At 23.6% G+C, this 26,239-nt stretch overlaps 1 protein-coding gene across 1 annotated transcript in view; it reads right to left on the reverse strand.

The window, feature by feature from the left end:
- The window catches only part of LOC132918115 (uncharacterized), a 102,208-nt gene that overhangs the window by 64,678 nt on the left and 11,291 nt on the right, over window positions 1-26,239 (reverse strand). Inside the window, exon 2 of the mRNA XM_060979216.1 lies at window positions 11,545-11,620. Coding sequence (XP_060835199.1) covers window positions 11,545-11,620 — 76 coding nt within the window. The remainder of the gene's footprint in view (window positions 1-11,544; window positions 11,621-26,239) is intronic.

The raw sequence follows: 26,239 nt of genomic DNA on the forward strand, positions 1-26,239 counted from the left end.
AGATTAAATGTCAAAATTAACAAGAACTATTAGAACCAACAATGTGTTTAGCTTATTATACAATAGTTTTGTACTTATATATCGTAGAATCGATTACAATCATATGCATTATAACAACAAATAAAAAAACCTTATATTGCAGTGATTATGCTACATTAAATTTTCAAATTAATTTGTGACCATATTATTTTTGGCTTTAGATTTTAGAGGCTTTCCTAAAGTAATGACTGGCAAATCGATGCGGTTATACTGTATATATATACTGCTACTATATAGTAAACACGCTTAGGCAGTACTTCGACACTATTAATATAGGTACATTACTATACCATTACAATATTTGTCAACCAACATTAACCCATTTATCCTTCGGTGACATCCCTATCACGTTATCTCCACTATCTCCGCTCTACCCGAGTATAATTACGTTTACTATTGACACTCGTGTGGTCATTCTATCAACTCTGTAAACGCCGTTGTTTAGGATGCGTGTGGTGTAAACGAGGACATATTATAAAGGATAAGTTATATATCTATTATGTTTACCATATTGCAACAGCCTATTCTGAAAATAGAACGGCTTGGCCCGTATATTATATTTGTATTGTATTTCAAATATCGTATATTGGCCCGGGTGTAGAAAACGGCTTTAGCGTCATATTGTTTTCATGGATTGTCAGAGGCCGCACTAAAACCTCCTATTACAATACTCCCCTCGCCAATGTGGTCTAGTAAAAAAAAATATTGATATTTCCTTTTCTAAATTATATAAATAGTCTATATATTCGGAAAACAGGTTCTATAGTAAATAGCATCCACTGAAAAAAAAAAGGATAAATTTTGTATAAGGATGAAAATAATTACAATCTTTACATTGAAGAGATATAACGGATAAATCACACGAAAGTATTTACAGTCCATTGATTGAATTCCTGTAGCGAAAGTTAAAATAATATTTTTAAAATATGTTATACTACCAAATATTGAGTTTGTCAATTATTTTATATATTATTGATAACAATAAGATAACTATTTTAATTTAATAAATATATTTTTTCTTCCAGCATTAATAGTTTTATTCAAATGAGATGTAACTTTCAACAAATAAAGATATGTATACCTATTAAAAACATAATATCCTAAATATTATAAAACTATTACGAAATCTAAAATTATATATATATATATAACTATCTTATTAATTAAATGTATGTAAAATGGAATAAATGAAAACTTATCATTTATAATAATTATAATTATTTGTAACATAAGAAATGCATTTATAAAATATGTTATGTATATTAAAGACTATATACTTCATAATTTCAGATTAACAGATTAACACTTCTTACACTTATGAAAAAACTTGATAAAAAGCTATTAGTACTTAATTAATTACATTATAATTTTTTCATATTTTAATTTTTAATTTTATTGTTTAAATAAATAAATAAAGAATATTTGTTCTTGCAGGATGTTTTTCTTTAGATAATTACCTTTTTGTTTTAACACATTTAACTTGCAGTACTTGATTGTTAATCAATAAATATCAAATGGAATCATAATAATGTTGTGATTAAATAAGAGTCCTATATTGAAAAAAAAGTTACAACATTTGAATGATAATACATAATGTAATGATAGTTAAATAAAAATCACATTGGAATCATTACATAATTTTTTTTTAATAATTAATACTTACTAATATTTTTTTAAATTTAAAATTGTTACTAAAAGTATATTTTTATTTTATCGAGATGAACTAAACGAATTTTAAAATATATTAAAATATGCATTAAAACTATAACTATTTAGGGGACAGTGGAATAGATACCTAGTTGAATTTATGAAGGTAAGAATTTTTGACTTATATGTTGTAAACACATAGTTTTGGCTCGGAAGTCATTTCCCAAAAGGGTTAGGTAACCATCGAGCACCGCAGAGTCGTTGTAATTATCACCGTTCGTGTACTTTACGTGGTTTAACACTGTGTCGAAAGTTTACAGCAGATGCGGGAACGGGAGGTAAAAGTTTCACAACAATAACTCACCTCATCCATCCCATCCTATGCGTTTATCCTAACCTTACAAACTATAATAAAGAGATGTTATTTAGAAGTTGATTATTATAATACACAGAAGCGTTTTATGTACGACGGCCTTTTTGATAAATGGCCGTGGAGTGAAATGGCGGGGCTTACCTTTGCTACTACTTTTGTTATTTATATTTCTTGATTAACACTTTGTTTCAAAAAAATAAAAATAAATTTATAATAAAATAATAATACCCACCCAAGAAGCCTTTCTTTAACTAATGCTTTTACCCTCCTAACAATGTTGGAAGCAAAAAGTAATTTTCCTTGGACGCCTATCATATTTGGAGCTTTATTAGCATGACAGGCGGTCGAGGGGATATGTATATACTCGTACTATATACGTTGTACTGAGTTTATCACACCAAAGGAACAATTTGTTTAAATAACGGTCTGTGATTATTTTTATATTACAATTTATTCAGTTATTTTTTTGGATGAAGAAGGTGAGAGTTAATGTGTTCATTTAAAGCACTCCTTGATAGAAGTGCTTTCAATCTCCATTAAACTTTTCTCGGATGCTGTCACTTCAATATCATAGTGTCATTGAATTTTGTGAACATTATAAGGCCACTTAAAAATAATTATATTGTGCTAAATTATTAGTAATTCTGTACAATTCAAAGTAATTTACACATTATTATTAACATTTTATATACGATATATACCTAATAGCTTTACGTAAAACTTAAATATTTAAATAAACGAGACCTTACATCATTCCAGTCAATTTAAAACGCATTAACAAAATATATTATTTAGTATAGTTTTATTTAATTCAAATATTTTCCTACAAGTAATAGGTAGTTTAATTTTTTACCAATTAACACTTACAATTTTTCAAAATACTTTTTTTTTTACTTATTAACTATAAAACTTATCACAATATTGAAAACAAAAATTTTTCAAACTATTAATTTGTTAAAGAAAAATTAAATTTATTCACTAGCTATTATCTATTCGATAACACAAAACTACATTATTTCGTGTTAGTTATGTCGAATAATTAGCCTTTTTTTTATTAATCAAGATTTTAGCTAGTTATCATTTTTATTTCAACGATTATTGTTAGGTAGGATATGGCATGTGTATTTCTGAAATTCCCAGGTGGTCACCCATTCGGGAACTAGCAACGGAATTTAACACCAGCACCGCAGGCAACTGGTGCTTCCAATGCACCACACTATGCCCCAAAACTACTCTTTAAATGTATATCTAGTGTATATATCTAATGTATATATTAGAAATATATAAATTATTAAGTACATAATTCGTTAGTTTTCAATAATTTATACTATTGTTTAATTATATTATGAAAATTACTAAAAATCATTTAACATAATTCTATAAAGACTAATTATTTTAGTATTCGTAATAAATGTTTTATTGTATAACAACACTATTATAATTTATTGATGTTGGATTTAATTGTTATAATTAATAGATGAATTTATAATGTTTGTATATAATGTATAATGTATACTATATAGTATATAATATAATTACGCGGTTATAAGCGTAACACAAAATAGGTAACTATTAATCATATTCAATTTAATATCAATACAACTTAATGTAACTTGACTCAATAATTTCCTGCTATAACTAATTAATTCTCCAGTCCTTCAATCATTTACTTAAGTATTTAGTACTTACTTTTTATATTCCACATAAAACTAAATAACATAATTTTTACATAAATTATTTCGGAATTTATCGAGAGAGCAAATTTCTTATTATAAACATAAACATAATAAAACTTAATTCGTACTTTTTGTACTTTAAAAAAACAATAACATATCTAAAAAATTAAACAAGTTATAGTTTATCTGTATGGCCTATTTTTTTTAACTGTTAACTAATTATATATAAGTCTACTATAGGTTAATATAAACCTTAATTATAATAAAATAAGTCAACAAATATAAAACTTCTATGCATCAAAAATAATTTAAATATAATTTTATGAATAATGCTTATATTCATGAGTTATTAGCTTTCCAAAGTTATCACTGATACTTTAAAATTGCCCACATTAATTAGGCCCAACACTTAATAGATAAGCAATTGAAGTGTATGGAAAAGAAAATATTCAATAAACTTTTCCCGTTTATAATAATAATAATAAAAAAAAATAAAATCTAAAATCATTATACTTTTAAATGATAATCTGATCAAATAACTTAAGTTAACATAATAATATTTTGTTTTATATGAATTAAAAAAACATAAAAATACTTATAAAATAATAAACGTGTTTATATTTATATAATTTATATATTACACCTGAATGTGTAAAACAACAAATTCTTTAATGAACAGACAGCAATTAGATACTTACTAGTTACTACTTATTAGTACAATACATGCCATAAAAGACTCGCAGGAATAACATACGACATATTCCTCAATTGCTTTCACTCAAATTTATTTCAGCTGTTCATCTTGTACATTTTCCAATTTTATAAAATAACATACAAAAGTACCCAGATGTTAATGGTTAAATTATTCCAGTTCTTTTGCTCAAATGTATCCGTAGTATTAAGCGAGGGCTCGTTCTATGTGAAAAGGGTGGTTAAAAATACTTAAGCGAAGAAATTCGCCCTCGTCGTTGACCCTGCTTTTGGATAATAAAAGTCATTTGGCTATGAAATTCCAAAGGGAAACAAACTGGAGTGAAGTTAATGCGACAAAGAATACTACTGTAAAGATGCGTTTTAATTTCCGCCTTGAGTATTTTTCGAAAAATTCAATTCTACGAGCACGCTATTTGTCACCCACCCAACGGCTATGGTCCATTAGTCAAATGTTATTTTACAGTGAACAAATGATGAACTTCATTGGCTCCTGTTTGCCATTAATATTAATTTATACAATATGCCATTAATTTTAAAATGCTGAGATGCAGAGAAAAATGTAACAACTGCTTCGATATGAATATAGTATAGTATCAGATGAATTATGTTTGAGAAATGTCAAATTAAATAATTTATAATATAATAAAGTAAAAATAACATAATAAATAATAATAACTGGTAAATTAACAAAACTAAATATTTATGCACGCTTAGATCAAAAATAAGAATTATTCGCAAACATAAAATACTTATTTCACTTACGAATGAAATAAATTCGAATGTAATACAAGTTGATTACTATATTATACATTTAAATAAATCATAAAAATTAAACATACGAATACATTAATAAAATATGTTTTTAATCGGTATTAAAAAGTTTATAATATTATATGTACATTATACATAATATAAACAATGAAATATAGTTAAAAATAATAATTATTTATATTACAATCATATTCATAATATTTAGAACCGATTAGCTGTTAAATTGTTTTTATAAATTTATTAAGTGTGCATAAATCAGAACAATTCAATATGCATGTTAAATTATTAAAGTATGATATTTTTACGTTTATTGGCGAAAAATTTATTTTTTCACTTGTACATTAGGTATTTCGTTTGAATTGTGTCTATCGAATTTATCATCACAATGATGATGATAAGAATACAGTTTGAATTCATATGGGGGACTACGGTTACATTTTCTATTTTTACCCTCATCTTTCTTCCACCCATAAACCCGAATAATGGGGTTATGTCTATAAACCATAGAATATCTAAACGTTTTTGTTACTAAATATCAATAGAACATCAATACTGAATTCTGTCAAAGCTCTGAGTATCGCGATTTACATCATTTTTATATAAAATTTAAAATATTATTCATATATTATTAAATTTTAATATTTTATAAAAAACATATAGGTACATATATTTATTACATACATACTTACTGCGAATAAGTTATGTAAATGGTTATCTACTATACTATACAATATAATGTTTGACTATATTTCTCGTATATTAAATTATTAAACACAGCTTAAATAATGTAAGAAGGTGAAATTTTTTTATTGTGTTTTTGTCGGGTAAAGAGATGAGAAATCACTCGCCATAGTAATGCCAGTGTTGTTTGCTTTCGGTAAATTTATCCCGAGGGAATACTACAACAGGGTCGAATGCAATTCATTTATTCTTCTTCTTCCTTATTTTTCCCTATCGCTTGCATTGAAGTTTAAGGGCAAGTTTCTCGTTAGGATGTTTTCATCTACAACAGAATCGTTTTCTTTTTTATCACAAACGGCTCATCTCTACCCCAAGAGCTTTTGCTTGTTTTTTTTTCCTAACGAATTTGGTTTCGAATTAAGTTTATTCGAGTTGAACGCTCTTTAAAGCGTTTTTAATAAGAATTACCTGAAGAATAAAGCAAGTTACAAAAAAAAAACCAAGCCTGAGATTATCTCCATAGAAAGTAAAATAGGTACCTAGTACCTACATGTTATTACGTGTTCTTCAAAAAAGTTTGAACACAATGTTTTGTGTTGAAGTTTAAAATAAATTTCATGAAATCTTATTTTTGTAAACTATAATGTTTACAAAAACCTAATTTTTAAATAATTAAATAAATAAATACGAATTTAAATATTCAATTCATCTTAGCATATTACAAAATATAATTAATACCAAAGGAAATTGTTCAATTTTATAACTATCACAAAATCATCAATTGTAAACATTTTATAAATTATTTTAAGTTTAAACATGTTATTCCATGTTATTAGCTAATAAATAAACAGTTAAAATTAGTTATAAAAAACATGCTTCTAAGTATAAAGATATGAATACAAGGCTAGGCCTGCAATTCCAGAAGCTATTATTAACATTTTTTTTTTTTTTTTTTTGTTAATATTATACCGTTAATATTTTTAAAATAAAAAATATATCACATACAATTATATTTTATAACCACCCTTATTAAAAAAGTGTTCAAAATGCAATTGTTATTTATTCTTCAGACGATGAAATTTTTATTTTGCATTAAATCATAAGAGGGAAATTAAATTGTTTGCTGTTAAGTTATATTACAACTATAATTATTATTCACTAGACATTTTTACAAATTAAATAAAAGTGGACGGATTCGAACGTCAACAATCTTTTTATAACGAACATTTTCAAATTACAGCCTAATTCATTCCATATTTCCATTCCGTTAAATTTCAACTAGTAAAATGTGGTTCTTTTAAAAATAAATTAAACCAACCGATGTACTAAAAACTAAAACTCAACTATAATTAGATTAAATAATCCAAGAAACAAAATATCTCATCTAATAATTGTAAATTATTACATTGTATTTTATTATTTATCTCTTTAAAAATTGGTTAATTAATTAACATTTTATAATTTTGAATAATTATTACTTAGTAATGTATGCATAAACAATTGAAATTTAAAAAACAATCTAATATATTTATACGTGTTTCATGACAAGTTCATTAGGTTCAGAGCAATTTTTTTTTTTTTTTTATTAAAAATAATGATTTTTTTTATTATGTATTAAACCATATTATTTAGTAGTGTTTAAAAATGAATGCTAAACTATTTAACAAAATAGTTGAAGATTAGTTTTTTCAATTGATATAGTGACATAAAGCCTATCATTGTTTACTGTAGATATTAATTGTATATTATAATTTATAAATACATATATAACATAATTAATTGAATATAGACTTAAAATGGTAAATTATTTTTACATGACATACATAATTTGAAGCTGATACCGAGGGTAGTTCTTTTGTATACCAGCTAGTTATCGTCTAATCAAGTATTATTATTATAATACAAAATAACAGATAGTATTTTTATTTTAAATATTGTTAAAAAAAATGTTAAGTTTTTAATTTGTATTGAAACAATAAAAACTTTTGAGACAATTATTCCGTTAAATTAAGAATATCAATTGATACAGTTTTTAATGAAAATTATACAGCATAAAAGCCGTTTTTTTAATTTTTTCCACCCGTTAAAATTAACTTTGTTTATTGCGCTATGGTAGAGTTTGACAGTTTAAAAGGTTTTTAAATCAAAAGTCGTAAAATTTTTCCGCGTCAATTTTCCCAACCCATTTTCCTTTCCATAGTGACACACGTAATCCAATTACTTATTTTCTCAGTTACCCTCTTTTCAAATAATTATTATAATGTTATTATAAAACTTAATACATCACATATAACTGTAAGCTATTCAAAGAACAAACAAAAATGTTAATTTAACCAAAGCATTGTTTTTAAAAGTTAATAATTTTATAGCAAATAATTCTACAAATTCAAAAAAATGTATGTTATACTACATTTTTTGAATTTAATAAATACACAATAAGTAAACAATATTAGATTAAATGCACCAAACTAAACGTAAGTTAATGAATTAATATTTAAAAATATAATCGTGTATATTATTATTATATTGTACAAACAAAAATGTTCGATTTTCTACGTATGAAAAACTAATAATTACCTAACTGTATGATCAATTTCATTACAGTGAAACAATCTAAACATGAAATATATTAATTATAACGATTTAATATGCATTTCTAAAATGTTTTGTAATCAAATTGAATTTTAAAATTGCAAATAATAATATTATTAATTCAAAAATAAAAACGGAAATCCAACTATTACGCATAAAAATTAATTTTTGATTTATTCGACCAAACAAAAACATTTTTATTTTATTTTAGCATAGTATATTTTATAGCATAAAAACTACAACTTTGAATAATACAAATAATTTTAAATTCAGTTAAATATTTTCTTTTTAAAAAATAACTGCTTAATATTACAATATCAAATTCAATATATACTTGTTCATAAGCACTAATTGACTTAGAATAAATCAACATAAAGTCATTTAGTTCCTATTTAATAGCAACCATCCTTTTATAGCAGTAATTACTAATGGATAATTATAACATTGGTTATAGAAAATAGTTATACTATGTACCTATAATCATTAGATGTAAAACTTATAGCAATCGATATGCATGCAATTAATTAAAAAAATTTAATTCAATTTTTGAAAAATTTAAATTTAAACATTTTTAAAAGAACCGTGATAAAAATTTTTATCATTATATATTATAAATAACAAAATTATAACGAGACATCTAAAAAAATGCATGAAATAAATAAGTACCTATAGAAAACACATTTTAAAAATCAACACTGCTATCATTACTATATTTTCAATACTACTATTTATCATATAAAATTCAAAAAATAAACCATGTATAAGTAAACAATTGTCATCCACTGGCTGAGAATTATTTAATAAAAATATAAATAGTAGGTATATTTAATACAATATTAATTTAATACATTTCCGTAATTAAAATATTGAGTTTTAAAAATCTAAACGCCTTTAACTACTGGTAAATGTTTACTTAAGATAATAAAGTTGATTGATATATACATACCTAGTTGTTTTGAATTTGTCTAAAACATATTGATTTTAATTCATTATTTTATATTTTTATTTATTTAAGTAAGTAATTAAAATAATCCACATAATTCTAGTTTTATTGTTTTAATATCAATTAATTTTGTAATTATTGCAAATGTACAAACCAATATTTTTTATTATTTGATGCATTTTGCCAATTTTTTCATGTATAAGGTTAATAATATAATATGTCATAATTTTTAGAGTATAAACGTGAAACGCATAAATGACACACATGCCCTTGAAAATTATATTATTTGTAGTACTTTTAACATTTTGAGAGGAAAAAGTTTAGTATGAAACAGACGGGGTTGTAATAATAAAACAAACACAGAGAATATATCAATCATCCACCACCCCATCTATACGTATGACAACATTAACTCTAGAGTACGATAAAGATGCTCGTGCATACGATATGCACGCTGTCATCAATCATACGATGTTGATAAATATTTATGATGTGTCTATATTTTCTCTTACTCAAACTGGCAAGCGTTTGTACAAACGCCGAGTTTGATCCTGAGAAAACAAATGAGGATATTATAGGAAATATATTATTGTTCGGCCAATATACTTTTTTCATTTATTTATATTATATTATTTGTATACCTATTACGTTATTTTCTATAGTAGAATCGACGAATAAGGACATTTTCAAAGGCGTCATCTGTTGGGTTTCTGCTTGCTTACGAAATGTACTTGAAACTATTTTGGATCCAATTACGAATCCCGAGAAAATTTGGCCAACCCGTTATCAAATATATAAGAGTAAAAAACTGTTTTATACCACTTTTTAAAATTCACCCGTATATTCTATGAACGTAGGCGTTTAATCTTCTTATTTTTTTGTACCATTTCAGTACGATAACATTTTTTTATTATTATCATGTAATCAGTTAGTCATACTTTTACATCACAATTGATAAGATTTATTAACTGATATGTAAGTATATAATTTGATTTATTTTAAAAATGTGTTTAGTATTATAGATATAATGAACAATTTTACCGTGTATTAATTATATCTAATATTATTATTACTTATTAATCATTATTATTTTTTATTTGAAATGCAGCCAATATTATAGACCTAACGCTTCAATTATGTTTCACTCAATTGTTTTTAATATTTGTTATCTATCTAATATTTTCACATAATAGATTGTCTGAAAAAACAATTCAAAATACAGAAAATACCATAATGTCGATTTCTTGTGTCAAATAAGTCTTAACAATTAGAAATAAATTACTCATTTCATCATATGTATAATTTCAAGCTATTTTTCATAATACTACTTAAATAATTAACATGTTACATAACCACCAAGTTTTCCATTGTATTTATATTTTGTACACACTAAAATCAAGCTTTTCCAGCTCAAATAAATATTGAAGTTAAACAAAATAATAAAAATAATAATAATAAAATAAAGCATTAACAATGTTAAATGTTTATTATTATACTATTGAATTGTTTTAAAATGTAGATTCTAAAAGTACAATTTTTACCTAAGCTATTAGCTAATTTTAAAACATATAACGTATATTGTATTTAACTTAACAATACGGTAAACTTTCCATGGAATAAAGTTTAATATACATTAATTGTATCTATTTATTTTTATTTGTTCACTAATATGCATAAAAATAATCACGTCGTCATCATGAACTATTATTTTTATATCAAAATTATATGTTTAATACACATCAAGTAATTTAGAAACAGATAATTTATTTACTATTAATATTATTATTATTTCGAGAGTCCCTATTCTTTTAATAATATAATACATTAAAAAATTGTAAAATATTAATAATATCTTACATTAAATACTCAATTATTTTATATTACGTGTTTATAAATATATATTTATATATTTATAAAGTATCATATGTTATTAGTTTAATCTTTTCTAACCACAACAATTTTATGATTTATTACGTGAATACCTATTACCTATATTACATAAATGTGTTATATATATACAGAAATGTTCATGCAAGTACAATGACCGTAAAAATATATTTTAAAAAGAGTTTACTGATTAATCTATCAAAACATAAATCATGACTCACCGTGAAGTGCTTTCAGATATGCCTTTCCTGCATTTATCATTTGTCTGGCACCTGGATTGAACTTCTCCAATATATTCTGAAATTACAAAATTGTTTGTTAAATACTTAAATATATAACCATATTTATTTACTAAAGGGATTCATATAAGTGTATAATTAAACGTTTCCCCAACAAATTATCAGTACGATCATAAAAATATTTTAAAATATATAAGATGATATCGATCTTATCATCTGAATCAAATTTGTATTATTATTTTTAATTTTTCATAATTTTAGTATTTCAATTTCTAATTCAAAAATTATTTTATACAAATATAATTAAATACTATTAACCTACTTCTCATTTCCATATGACTGTATAGCATACCAATATTGGATTCTACCAAATAATCAAATAAAAAAAAATTTAAGCAATTTTTCTAATCAATAACCTCCCTAATTATTCACAAATCAAACTATTCTTCCAATCTCTATATCCAAATAGTAAAGAACACAGTCATCTGTTTGTATCATGACGTCCAATAATTATTTTGGACTACCAAACCCGTTTATAGGTATTTTAGCTGCAAGAACTATGCTTGAGAATTATCCTGGTCTCTCATAAGAAATTGGTGCAACAACATATAACATTAAAATGTAATAAGTGAAAATATCCTTAATGAGTAAATCCTATCGCAAAACTAAAATATATGTATCAATTACCAATAACCAATAATTATGCTTATAACATAAAAATAAAATGTATAAATCGTACCTACATTACAATACAAAAATAAAATTACGTACCAAATATAAAAATAAATTGAAATTATACAATAAATTATTTTCCCAAATAAAAAATATGATTATTTTTATTTTTTAGATTCAAAGTCCATTAGATTTGCATAATTATTTTCAATTTAGAGGTGTAAATCATTATTATAATATTATATAAATTTTGTTTCTGAATAGAAATTCAGGCTTACTAGAACATGCATTAAATGCTTTCAAAATTGTTGTCAAAAATAAAACATGTTGATAATGCCAAAAATAAACAATAGATTTACTGTTCCACTTAGAATTATTAAGTACAGGTACAAATTACAGTCAATAAATTGTTCGTTTAAACTTTTAATAGAAAAATTTCAATAATAGAAACTTATAAAAATATATTTCTATAATAATTGTATGATGTTTAATGATAATATAAATTTATAATATTATATTACACACTAACAATTTATTAGAAATCATCGACATTGATGACCTTGACATTGTTCGGTTATTGAAACACGACATAAAAAAAACTTGTTTACAACTTTATATACTAATATTTTTAATTTAATTATCCTGTTTAGCATTTCCTAACGTATACAATACTATAAACTAAAATAATTTTGGTAATAATACACTAACTATTTTTAACTAAAACTAAAAATAAATTAAGAATAATTAAAATATAACATATATACAAATTAACTATAAGACACTTAATTGTTGAATATAAGAAATATATCGAAAGAAGAAAAAGTGTATTATATAGTTATATAGATACTGAAATATAATATGTTTAGACTTAATCATAAAAGACAATTTAAGTCCAGAAAAATAGTTTTTCAACTTCTACAAAAACAGAATAATTTAGGAGTAAAATATCTAAATTTTTTTTTTTTTTAATTACTTATTAAATATTTGCATAAATTATTTTATTAACTCCTTTAAAGTAACTATTATTATTTATTTTATTATTATTTTCTAAATTTATGATGTTTACCTTTAATTATATCTATATGAAATATAAAATGTATAACTGATCAGAAATAAATCTAAATTTCAATGATTCGTACCTACAAACATAAAAAATAAGTAAATAATTTACTAAAATGAAGTTACTAAAACGTTAAATAACTGAAAATTGGATATATCTTTTCATTGTAGTACATTTATTTTAAAAATGTTCACCAATGGGTATGTAATAAACCAAACATTATTCCATATAATATGAAACCCGCTCGTTGATTAAATAATTTGCTATTTCACTTAACGCTCAAAAAAAAAAAAAGGAAACGTGCTCGTGTGTATTCCTGGCACGATTTCAGAATAATAACAAAAAAAAAAGTCGTTTAGAAATACCTCTCACCAGCCCATTTGATTTTGCCTTTCCCTCGCATCCAACGGTGTTTCACCCAAACGAATTCCCTGCATCCTCGCGACTCGACGCCGCATGTCGTTTGTTTTCCAGAAACGACAAGGGTAGTATTCTCATCCAACACCGCTGTCATGACTTTTTGCTCCCCGGCCGTCGGTTGTACCACATTCACGACTACAATGTTTACCCCAAACATTGGAATGCATACATTATGCATATATATGTGTGTATAGATTGCCGAGCAGATCGTGTGACCTATCTTGTTGTTTTGGTTGGGTTTCCTTTTATTTTCTATTCTTTACATTTTTCGTCGTACAATCGGAAAATAATCACATTGTATACATACGATATATGACATCATAAATTCGTAAAACTGGCAGGCCAAGGGAATGTAGTTGTAATTTCCGCATGCTTCTCTCGTTAAATTATTACTTTATGTGCCGCCTTTCCCGATAAATTTCAATATAGATCTATTATGAAATTGACTATTAATCACCTGCACGTTCAATGGTAGATTAACTAAATGAATAGTGCGCCCAATCTGACCCTTAGATATATTTTAGGGGATAGACTACGACTATATTATCTTAACAGCTTTTGCCTATATTTATCAAATTACACCCAATACTAAAGTATTTACGTACTATTAACTAAAATTTGTGAGATTTTAAAATTAATTAATTTGGTTGAGAATACAAACTATTAGATAAATATCAACATATCATTTATGCTATTATATTATACCTATGTAATATATTATACGGCTCGACAAACGATTTATTAATATAAAATTTAATACACAACTATCGGTGATGAACAATATTTGCGTCATTGTGGCAGTTAACAACAGAAACAATCAGAAAGAGATTAACAATATTATCAAATATTTGACTTCAAAATGTGTAAAATTATTTATATATCAAAATATTTAACCTATCATATATTATTGGTTAATACAATTTTATATATAAAAAAACAATACATTATTAATTTAACATGCACGTTATTTTTCCTTAACTTTCACGTTAAGAAAATATTAAACCTACATTTTAACTAAACAATGGAGTTTATTATAAGATCTTATAATAATAATTTTTCTATATTACGCTAATAACACGATTATATATTAGATTCATATCATTAGGTTGACTGTTGAATCTTTTAAGACGTAATCCTCACAGTAATAAAAATAATACTTTTTCTCACATATAATAAAACACTTCTAAAGTTGAAATAAAAAATTGAATTATTTTATGTAACTATATAATTATATATTTTAAATTATAAAAATATCTTATCAATTATATATTATTATTTATTATTATACAAGTAATTGTTTTATTTTAATAGTTGTTATTCTTCCTAAAGGGAATGTCCTATAGTGTTTTATATATTCCCACGTTAAGTAAGTAATTAATCATCTATAATTTACTTGCATTTAAAATATTATAGTTTTCCTGTATAATTGTGTGTTATAAATTAATCTAAGAATTTAAAAATAAAGAATAGATTTTGAAAATTGTAATTGATTATAAGTTAAATTTGATTCATTACATAACTTCAGATATTTTCTTGGTATTGAAATATTGAAATTCTTACATATACGTATATATAGTTGTATACACAAAATTAAATTATTTATCGTACATTATACATATGATTTTATATTTTTTAAAAATACAGATAATGGTACTTATGTAATGAGTATGTATATCACATATTTTGAAAATTGAACTTTGGTGTCTTATGTCTTTATAATCAAATTTCATCAAGAATTGCTCCTAAGATGAATCAATTTTAATATTATGTTCCAGAATAGTAATAAAATAAAGAATAAAATGATGTGATAATATCTATAACATTAAATAAATATTTCTGATTTGGTGGACTTCTCTTGTTAACCCCACAATTACCATGTGACACGCCGTTGGATATCAGTAAAATGAAAAAAAGCCAATATTAGATTAATAGAAATATGGAGTACTATTAAAGTGCATGCTAATCTCATATAGTCACGAATTTTTATGAACTCAACGAAGGACTATTATAAAAAAATGTTTAATTGTAAAATTATGTTTACAATTGCCATTGTAAATAGCGAATTATATTGTTGATGGTTGTAAATATTTTCCCGACAAACACTTAAATTTTACCTGAAATACACTTACTATTTAAGAAATTTCATTGTTCACGTTTTGTGCATGCCTCCGGTGATTAATTGGTGTATGTGATTGTGTACAGTTTGACTTCAATAATAATAGAACGTGATGAGAAAATCGTAATCACCGTATTGCTAACAATAACTACGTATCTCGGATAAGTTAATTTTATCGGGAATCACAGGCATTCAGACATTCACATGAACGACCAAGTTACGAGAATATTTATAAATATTGACATTTTATATTAATAAAATTCTCCTGCAGTATACTTAGTATTGGTGTATAAATATTAAATAATAAACACCTAAAAAACTGTAAACCTGTACTGATGGTAATATCGTCTAGAAATCAGCGCCCATGTTCGTTCATGAACTTTCTACCGTTTTACATTCCAAAACATAAAAATAAAAATACATTATCATTAATGTGTTGATAGACGGTCAGCAGTAGCTCATAGTTATTGATATTAGATGATACTTGATTGATAAATACAGTAGAGTATCCGGTACTTATTCACTGCAGGTTTATTATATAATATTATACTCTACGATAAAACGTTACACAACAAATACTAAAGAAGTAAAGAATGTTAAATTTGTAAACCATATAAAAAAAAGTAAACAAATAATGCACTGTCTGCATGTTTTGGAAAATAAGAGCGAGTGAAAGAAAATAATAAAATAATACAATAACATTTAAACTATATTATAAGCTGCTATAGAATTGAAATACTACTTCGTAAAAATAGTATTAAAATAATGTCTACTAAATTTATAACTAAACAAGTTTAAATCTTGACAGTAAATTAATTTATAGGCTATAATTTACAATATTTTGATAAATCATTAAATTCTATATTTATTTAATGGTTTTCTTCTTATAATCTAATATATTATAACTATACTAAATAACAATGTTGTTATTAACTAATTTAGTGCCTTTGGATATTAAAAGAATATGAAATTAATTAAAAATGTCATACATTTTTTTTTTTATAGTTTTAAACATTTTGATACAATATATACAGTAGAGTTACGTACGGTGCCAGAAAAGGCAATTTGATTTCTCAAATTTTTAGACGTAATACTTTTCTTTTAAATTCCTTTTATTGTTAAGTACTAATTTAAGGTCACTCATTAAATCAAACACCACCTCAAAAAATATAAGTATTAGTACGCTACTATTTAAAATATAATTCACCTATACTTAACTAAAACTATAATAATATATTTATAATCTATATAATATATATGTCTAATACATTTAATATCAGAGTTATTTTATTATTAATCGTTTTATTACTTTTATTTATTAAGTTAGGTATAAATAAACCTACCTATTTATTTAAAATTTTAGTAAGTATACCTACTATGAGTTTAATATTATTTTAAAATTCAATAAAATAAAATAATTTATGATTGATGTTTATATTTAGAGGACGTTTTGTAACATACCTACAAACCTTAGCTTTTCCTTTTTATTAGATATAAACTTCAAATAACAAAATTAATATCCATTTATTATATTTAAAATATTTTTATCAATTACATCAATACTCTATAATTGTATTGAAAAACAGAAATCAAAAAGATTTTGTTATACCTTATCAATGTATCTTAGTTATAAAGTATATTAGTACATAACTAATAACTATACATTGACAATAATATCATAATATTATATTTTAGAAATATGTTGTACAAGCAACTGCAAAACATGAAAGAATAAAACGAATTAACAATGATAATATATGTTTTAGTCAAATAAAATGTTAAAATTATTTTTTACACATATAGGTGTATGTTTTTTTTAATTGTTCAATGTTTACAAAAAATATATATATATGTATATGAGAAAATATTTTTTTTATTCTTCGAAATTGTTAAGCAGTCAAACATTAAAAATAATGTTATACTATAATTGCAACGTGTTTAAAAGAATATGAGATGGATATTTGAAAAAACGTGAAATGCATCGTTTGCACAGCAGTGAATCATTGTTCTATTCCTGCAGAATTTTCACAAATAATCAAAATCATACTCATCATATTATTTTTTTATACTTAATATTTAAAAATTTTGTTTATATTTAAATATACTATTCTCAAGTCTATATCATTTCAATTCGAAGAACAATTATTAATTTTGTTAAATACTGAGAAAAACCCCCATTGCTTAGTAAAACTAATACGATATTTAACTAAAATAGGTATAGCGTTTGTTAAAATCAATTATTTTAGTAATTAAAATATAAATGGATAAATATAATATCATTAATAAATCAAACATTTATATTTATTCAGTACTTATATTATTATATTAAAATAAAGGATAATATAGAAAATAGAAAATAGAAAATAACAAATGAAAATAATTGTTTCGTATCTATGTATTACCTATAGATTAAAATCTAGAAAAATAAAATAACATTAGTAAACTATCAAATTATATATGTCCATCTAAAATGTCTCAATACAAATAACAATAGGCATCAATCTGTTTTCGAATATATTTAAACCTTTCTTATTTATTAAATCATTTAATATAAATATAGATATAATTCTAATCCATTATTTTAGAAAGTGTTACATGTGCGTATAAACATAAAATAGCTAAGATCCTAAATTTCAGTTCTCGAATCGTTTAAGATGAGTAGTTTTAAGATGTACAAAAGAAGACTGAAACTATTTTAATCGTATCTTCATTTTCTTCGTTACCCACACTTTTTATTCGTATACGATTATGAAAAAAATTATGGATTGAGAACGATGTTGTATTATTTTATTAAGAAGTTTTCTCCACTTATAAAAGTCAATGATGAATGAAAGTGATTGATCAATTGATATTTGAGTACACGAAAAATAATACTTTTACGAATTTTTAATAAGTATATTTAATAATTTATATCAAAAATTATCAATACAAATAGTATAAACATTAGCATACGTGCGTACAATACACTATATAATAAATTTCCCTTCTGCAAAATAAATTTGAATTCAATGGTATTTACAAGTCATTATGTGCTCATAAAAGTGGACATGAACATAAATATATATTATATTTAATCTTCACAATAAGTTTAAATCATACAATTTAAACCCTTTTCTAAAATATAAGTTTCAAAAAACTAAAATTAAATTTTTTTTCTGTATTGTAAAGAAAATTTTTAGTTTTAAGTTATAAACATCCTTTTTTGTTAGAACCCAATATATATTACACAACAATTAGTAATTATATTCAAAAAGGTAATATTCTTTACAATATTTTTTTAGTTGCGTATCAGTGTTACAAACGACTTCTTTTTTTATAATTCAATAGAATCTTACTTATTCAACTAATTTTTTCATCGTGTATATATTGCATATTTTTTATCAGCCAATGTTTCAAAAGTTCCTTAAGTGTATTCGATAAATAAAACAATATAAATTATGTGATCTAAAATAGTATTTTTATTAATTCTACCTGTATTTAAATTTAAAAAAATTATTTGAATAATTATACATAGAGGATAATATTCTATGTACTATATTATAAAAATTCATATTTTATTTATTTTTAGTAAAAATTAAAATTATACATTTATAAAAATATAAAAATAAAAAAAGCGACATATATTTTATTTACGTGGCTATCTAAGTATAAGATAAAAAAATTACAATATGGTTTAATATTTTTTATAAAACATTAACGGTAAATGGTTATTACTGTTATTAGTAAAGTTATAGAATTTATTGTTAATCATAAGGAAATAGTCTCAATATATATATGTATGACTTATATAATAAAAATTTTAAACTATTGAGTTTTACTTTTTTGACTTTTTTAGTATCTAATCACGAGTTGTGCTATTTATTGATGATTTTAAAATATAAAAAAAAAATTTAAAAAAAAAACACCAAAGAAAAAAAAAATTCTACAACATAATATATTTCATCCAAAATACATTGAATAATGAGTAATTATTCTATTTATTATTTGAATTACATTCGTTTTTACATTTTTTCATCAAATAAATTAAACACATATATTTTATATTTTTTTTTATTATACGAATGTATCGTCTTATTCCAGATTTAAATAGTTATACCGTAACAATTTCATGATCTGTCCATGACATAATACAGCCAAAATGAAAGATTAGAACACGCAGTACATTATAATATTATGTATAACGTATAATTATGCGGGAGGCGATACTATTTTCGTTCATACCTATAGTTGATTTCGTAAAAAATGTATTTTAATATTTTCTAGTCGTGCAGATAAATTCGATATACAAGGCCATACCCTTTTGACAGTGCCCTATTTTACTATATTCTTTTTTTTTTACATAATTTTTTTGAGAAAGTGTATCGAGGTACTTAGAAGATTGAAGTGATACAGACATTCAGTATAAGAGTATTCAACACGGAAAAAAGGTGTCAGAATCGAACGCGTCTTCCTATTTATACGCAGCACTTTCGATTGCCCTTTATATTTCGTATTCTGCGATCGTTGTTTCCGTCCTCCTCCGCTCAACACTTGTTCAATCCCAATCAAATTCGCAATGATATTTTGTGCGTGCGGTCTCGGCACGTTTTTCCACCTCAACCATCCATCCCCACCACCTCATTCTGCACTCTCTTGGGGCCAATATCGTCTCGTTTGTCCGTTTATATGGGACACGACGGCTGGACAAGTGAGCCGAGGAAATCCCTCGCTCTACAGACCATCGTTGGTAGATTTCTCACAGGCCGGAATTATAGCCTGCACGTCTTGTATATATCACTCAAATAAATTAAACGCTTTTACCAGAGGAGATGTAATCCCGTTGGTGAGATTGCTATTTTTCCCCACTCTTTATTATATGGTCACCCTAAACTTCGTATGAACAATATTATGATGTACAATTTCTCAAGAGATGATAATAAACTTCATGCAAAATCACAAAATACTTATTTCGATTACTACAATGTTAATATATTATATGAATTGTATTATATGTATTATGTATGAACCTTGAGTAATTTATTTTTACTTTTATAATATAATATACATTTTATACATACATACAAATATATATTTTAAATAGTATTATGTATTTTTAAAATAATAATAATAAAAATTTGTATTGTATTAAAAAATATTATTTGAAATGTACCTACCATATAAAATCATAAATACAACATAACAAATATTTAACAAATCTAAAACTTAGAAAAATAATAATTAAATGCTAAAAAGTATTTCTAATTTTTTTTTTTTTTTTTTAATAACAAAATATAAATTATTATTAACATGCTATAATTATTTATTTATTATTTTTTTTTTTTTTTTTTGGTGTATTAATTTTAAAGTATAACTATGGTTGAAACTGATAGACAACTAGATAAGTTTATTTAAGGATTAATCTATTATTTTATTTACATAATATTTACATAATAATTCCACATACTTATTGTAAAATATGTTAATATATTGTTAATATGAAATACAATTGAATAAAACTTATTATGTGAAATACATGTTTACTAAATTGTACGACTTGACCCAGAATTATTAGGTACAATAAATATATATTAAACCAACGTAACATACAATATTCTTACCTTGCAGCAATATTTTAAGATTAAAAATTGAAAGTTCATAAATATTACAACAGTTTATTTTTTTCTTAAATTGATTTTATGCGGTTTCTTAAAAATGCATCCATGAAGTGAACTAGACAAAGTTAAAATTATTTATTTTAGTATGGTAATCCTAATGAAAATATTTAGTTGTATCGATATTAAAGTTTTTTTTTGGAATTTAACATTATATACTTTAAGAATGTGTACTGTCGGAGAAAGTATTTTCAATTAATGTAGTATCGACAAGTGGTCTACTGAAAACTAGTAAATCCAGTACGCGTCCCGTCCCATCTGCATATTATAGAGAGTCTATAGAGTATTTGAACTGATGTCGTAATACTGTTACTATATTATAACTAAAAAACTTTATCTATCCCATCTCTTAATTTATTTATATTCTAAATATATTTACAATAAGTGATAACTTCAATATTAAAACTATAAATTTAGAAATACCAAGAAAAAAATAAAATTTTATAAGAAAATTATTATTGATTATTCGATTTCTGAATTAGCAATTTATATTTTTATATAACATATACACTAAATTAACTAAAATTTAGTTAACACATGAATGCAGTTACAGCAGAACCTCGATAAGTCGAAATAAATACCATCCTCTCGTGAAAACCTCTCGATTACTCAAAAGAAAAACTATAGATAACTCAAATATTCCGAATATAGACGAATAATGACAGAAAATAGTTTTTATAAAACTCTAAGTCAAAGTAAGATATTATTTTTTTTATTTATATTCATTATTTAATCACATTTTTATCATTATTTTTTAGTAATAATTTTAAAATAATAATAATAAAAGAACACTGTAATTAAAATATGTAAATATGTATATTGTATATTATACTATATAATAACTACAAACTTATAATATGTACACACATTTTAAAAACTCTTTAAGTCGACTTTTCACTCAATCATTTTTAACTCAAAAACGTTATTAAGTTAAAAAGCTCAATAAGTCGAAAAAATTGCATTTCTCTTGAATTCAAAATTCAATACTCAAACATAGAGTAACTAATCAAATAGCTTATCATAATTCTATACCAAAAACTCCGTTAAGCTTATAATCTTATATTTATTTAATTTAATAACTAATACGTACCTACTCAAAAGACTGAATTAAAATTTAAAATTATAATTAAAATAAATTTTATTTATATTGAATATAAAAATAATAATAAGTCCCCTTCTTAAGTTTATATTTGTTAAAAATATCATAAACAATTAAAATTTTTTAAATAGAACAACAATATACCTAATGATATTTTAATGTCAAATAATAGTAAACTACATCCGTCAACTTTAATAAACTACTAAACATGAAGTATATAGGAACATGTTCTATGCAAAAAACAAAAATAATTATAAACACATTGTTGTCAAACAATAGTTTTTTAAATATTACAATAAATAATAATGTTTTTAAAGTGATCAAATAAATAATGCTTATATAATTATTTTGATTGTAACTATTAGGAACTAAACTAAGTGTTCATTTATTCATTTTTTACCTATTAAAAGTTATATATAAGTGGTATATAATATATTTAATATAACCATATATTTATAGATATAGACTTATTATTTTATTTCTATTAAAATACTAATCTTTTGCATATACAAAATATTCAATGTATTGACTATTTTTATACGCAAAAATAAATATTATAAAAATATTTTATTATATAAAATGTTCTAAAACCACTATGTTGCAAAATATATTCAAACTTAATAAAGAACATTAATGTGTAATTAATAACATTATTTCATAATTTAAGGACATTTATTCTACAGATTATGAATATAATTGTATTAATAATTAAATTTGAAATTAGGTATGGTTATTATACATTTATACAATATAATAGTTGTCTTACTCTTGAATCATAATAAGCAAGCTATATAAATAAAACCCAACACCTACGTTGCAATATACTTTCTTAAGAACATCTCTAACATATGAATACTTCCAGAAGTATTATATATACGGATATGAGATTAAAATCAAGTCAGATAAACATGTTATATAAGCGTAACGAGTAATTCCCTAGGGAATATAATAGGGGAATATATATCTTAAAAACCTCAAAGTGATAATTAAATAGTTATTAATGGCATAATTTTCAGTAATCATTTTTAAAAATTGTCAATCTATAAGTTATGTCACTATGAAGTATGAGTACACTGCCTTATTCCTTATTTAAATTACGTTTTTGTAAAGTCCATTAATATTTCAGTACCTAACATAAATATGTATGCAATATAATATACAATTGAAATAGGTAATTTTAATTTTATTTTTACTCAATCATTATTCATTATCTAAACAAAAATAGGGAATAGGGATAATACTAAATCTCTGAACTATACTCTTTTCTTTATTAAGAAATAATTCCACCTAATGAATCAAATCGATAATCTGTTTCTATCAGAATGCCAGTTTACAATTAACAAAAAACAAAGAAGTTTGTTTTTTATAAATACAATTTACATTTGTACAGTGCGTTTAAAATAATTATCAAAGTCCTATGATTTTTTTTAATAGATAAACACTTTTTAATTTTTAAGAACTAATAAAACATAACACTAACATTTTATCATATAATATTATATCAATTACCTATTGTCCAAAATAAAATATTTCCAAAATACACTAATTAATGAAAAAATACAACACTATAAAAATAGTCTACGTGATGAAATGTCAAGTTCTCAATTTTCAATAATACTTATATATGAAAGAATTCATATATATAATATTATAAGGTATCTATATTTCAAAGTTATTTGTAGGTAGGTTCTGAATCTCAATGTGAAAAATGTACTTTTATTTTCAATAATTTCATCATTATTTACTTGTTTATATATTCTAAAACAAATGTACCATATAACCATATCTCTCAATACAAAAAAGAACTCTGGGGATTGTTGAAGTTCTCTCTACCCACTCGTTTCGAGTGGAAAAATCACGTTTACCTCGGAGGCATAATATGACTATATGGGTGTGTATACACATGTCCTTGCCGAAAATCACAAGGGGAAAGCATCCATAAATCTAGATGACATTTCGTTCGCATTTTTATTTTGAGAAAATCGGGGAGTAAGCAAAATATAAAACCATATAAAACCTCTTTTTAAGTTCCACGTTGTTTTTAAAATAGAAAGCTTAAGCATTTATCAATTCAAACATCCAACGAACAATATCAACGGCATTCAAGGATGAAATTAATTTAATCATGACTTACAAAATACTCCAAGAGTCATATTTATTTTTGATAAAACAAATTATCTTAGTTGTGTTAAATAAAAGTAATAATAAAACAAACATATTATTAACACGTTTGAACATTATATATTTGCTACCCCCTTAAATGAGTGTGTGATATAAACATTATTTCTAAAATGTATTTTTTGAATTCTTATAATATTATAGCAATAAAAAATCTATTAGTCAACCAACAAACAAATAATAATATGTTTTAATCGAATAATAAGTCACAATATATAAACTTTAATATCCCCTAATAATCTATATTATATCTATTAAAATTATTATTAAAACAATAATATTAATTTAAATCAATAGACAATTTTTTTCTTATTGAAATAAAATTGGAAAAAACCATACAGAACACAGAAACTGGGTATTAACGAGTGACGCCTTACATACATTTCGACAAAGAATATTTTTGGTGTTTTGTGTAAGCAATGATAGGTACGTCATCATCAAATTCGTAAATTTATTTTTAAAATACCGGATTAAATGTCTTCAACGCTTTTCTGTATATTTTTCTTACACGTAGAAAAATATAGAGAGAATTGAAGAATAATCTTTTATTAACCAAACCGACTTGATTAAATTTTCTATCTATAAATATAATTGTAAAACTACTTGAAACTTTTAGAATACTCCTTCTACAAAGACATGCGTTTGCAAAAAAAAGATTAAATAAAAAGTGTAAATGAAAACATCATTGTAAAAACAATAAGCAAAATTTACTCAGAAATCAGAATTCAAAATAATAAATTTAGTTTTAAATGAAATCAGCTAGATATTAAAAGTCATACTCCATGTCATTTTCAATGATAGAATATATTTATCTAAAATATATTATTCCTATCTAATTATAAGCTTTCTCATTGGTAAATTATGTAAGTTATAACTATTTGGAAATTAGTAATAATAAAAATTAAGCTTTGTTATTTTCATACTCAATTGAACGTAATTCATAGGATTAACAAAGTAATATTATGTACTTCTAAATTGAACGACCTGTATAGTCAAATACCAAAATAAAAAGTGAAAGGTGAAAAGCTGTTCAAATTCATTTTAGTCTAAATGTATTCATATATAATGTACAAAAATGTCTTCACTCATCTATTGTTATTATTATTGTGGAAATATAAGAGCCTAGATATCAGGTACATTTTCTGGAGGTCACAAGACCTTTTATGGGCGAATCACCTGCAGAATTAACGTTGAAATTGCACAGACACTGCGTATTTCTGACATAACCTTCATTGTTGATGTCTATCTTGATTTTGGATCTTTTTTTAAGCATATGATAATCATATAGTATAATATGTCTATATTCACATTTAAATTATTGTGTAACAAGTATTTTAAAGAAAATGTATTCTCTTTTCTTATTTTAATATTTAATCTCTTTTACTCAATAAACTTTTCTAAACAAAAATATTAAACATATAATAAATACACTATTTTAAATATTCAACATTATACATTTTTTTAAGTGAACCATTAAAATA

This window comes from Rhopalosiphum padi, chromosome 1, assembly GCF_020882245.1.
Source record: "Rhopalosiphum padi isolate XX-2018 chromosome 1, ASM2088224v1, whole genome shotgun sequence".
NCBI lineage: Eukaryota > Metazoa > Arthropoda > Insecta > Hemiptera > Aphididae > Rhopalosiphum > Rhopalosiphum padi.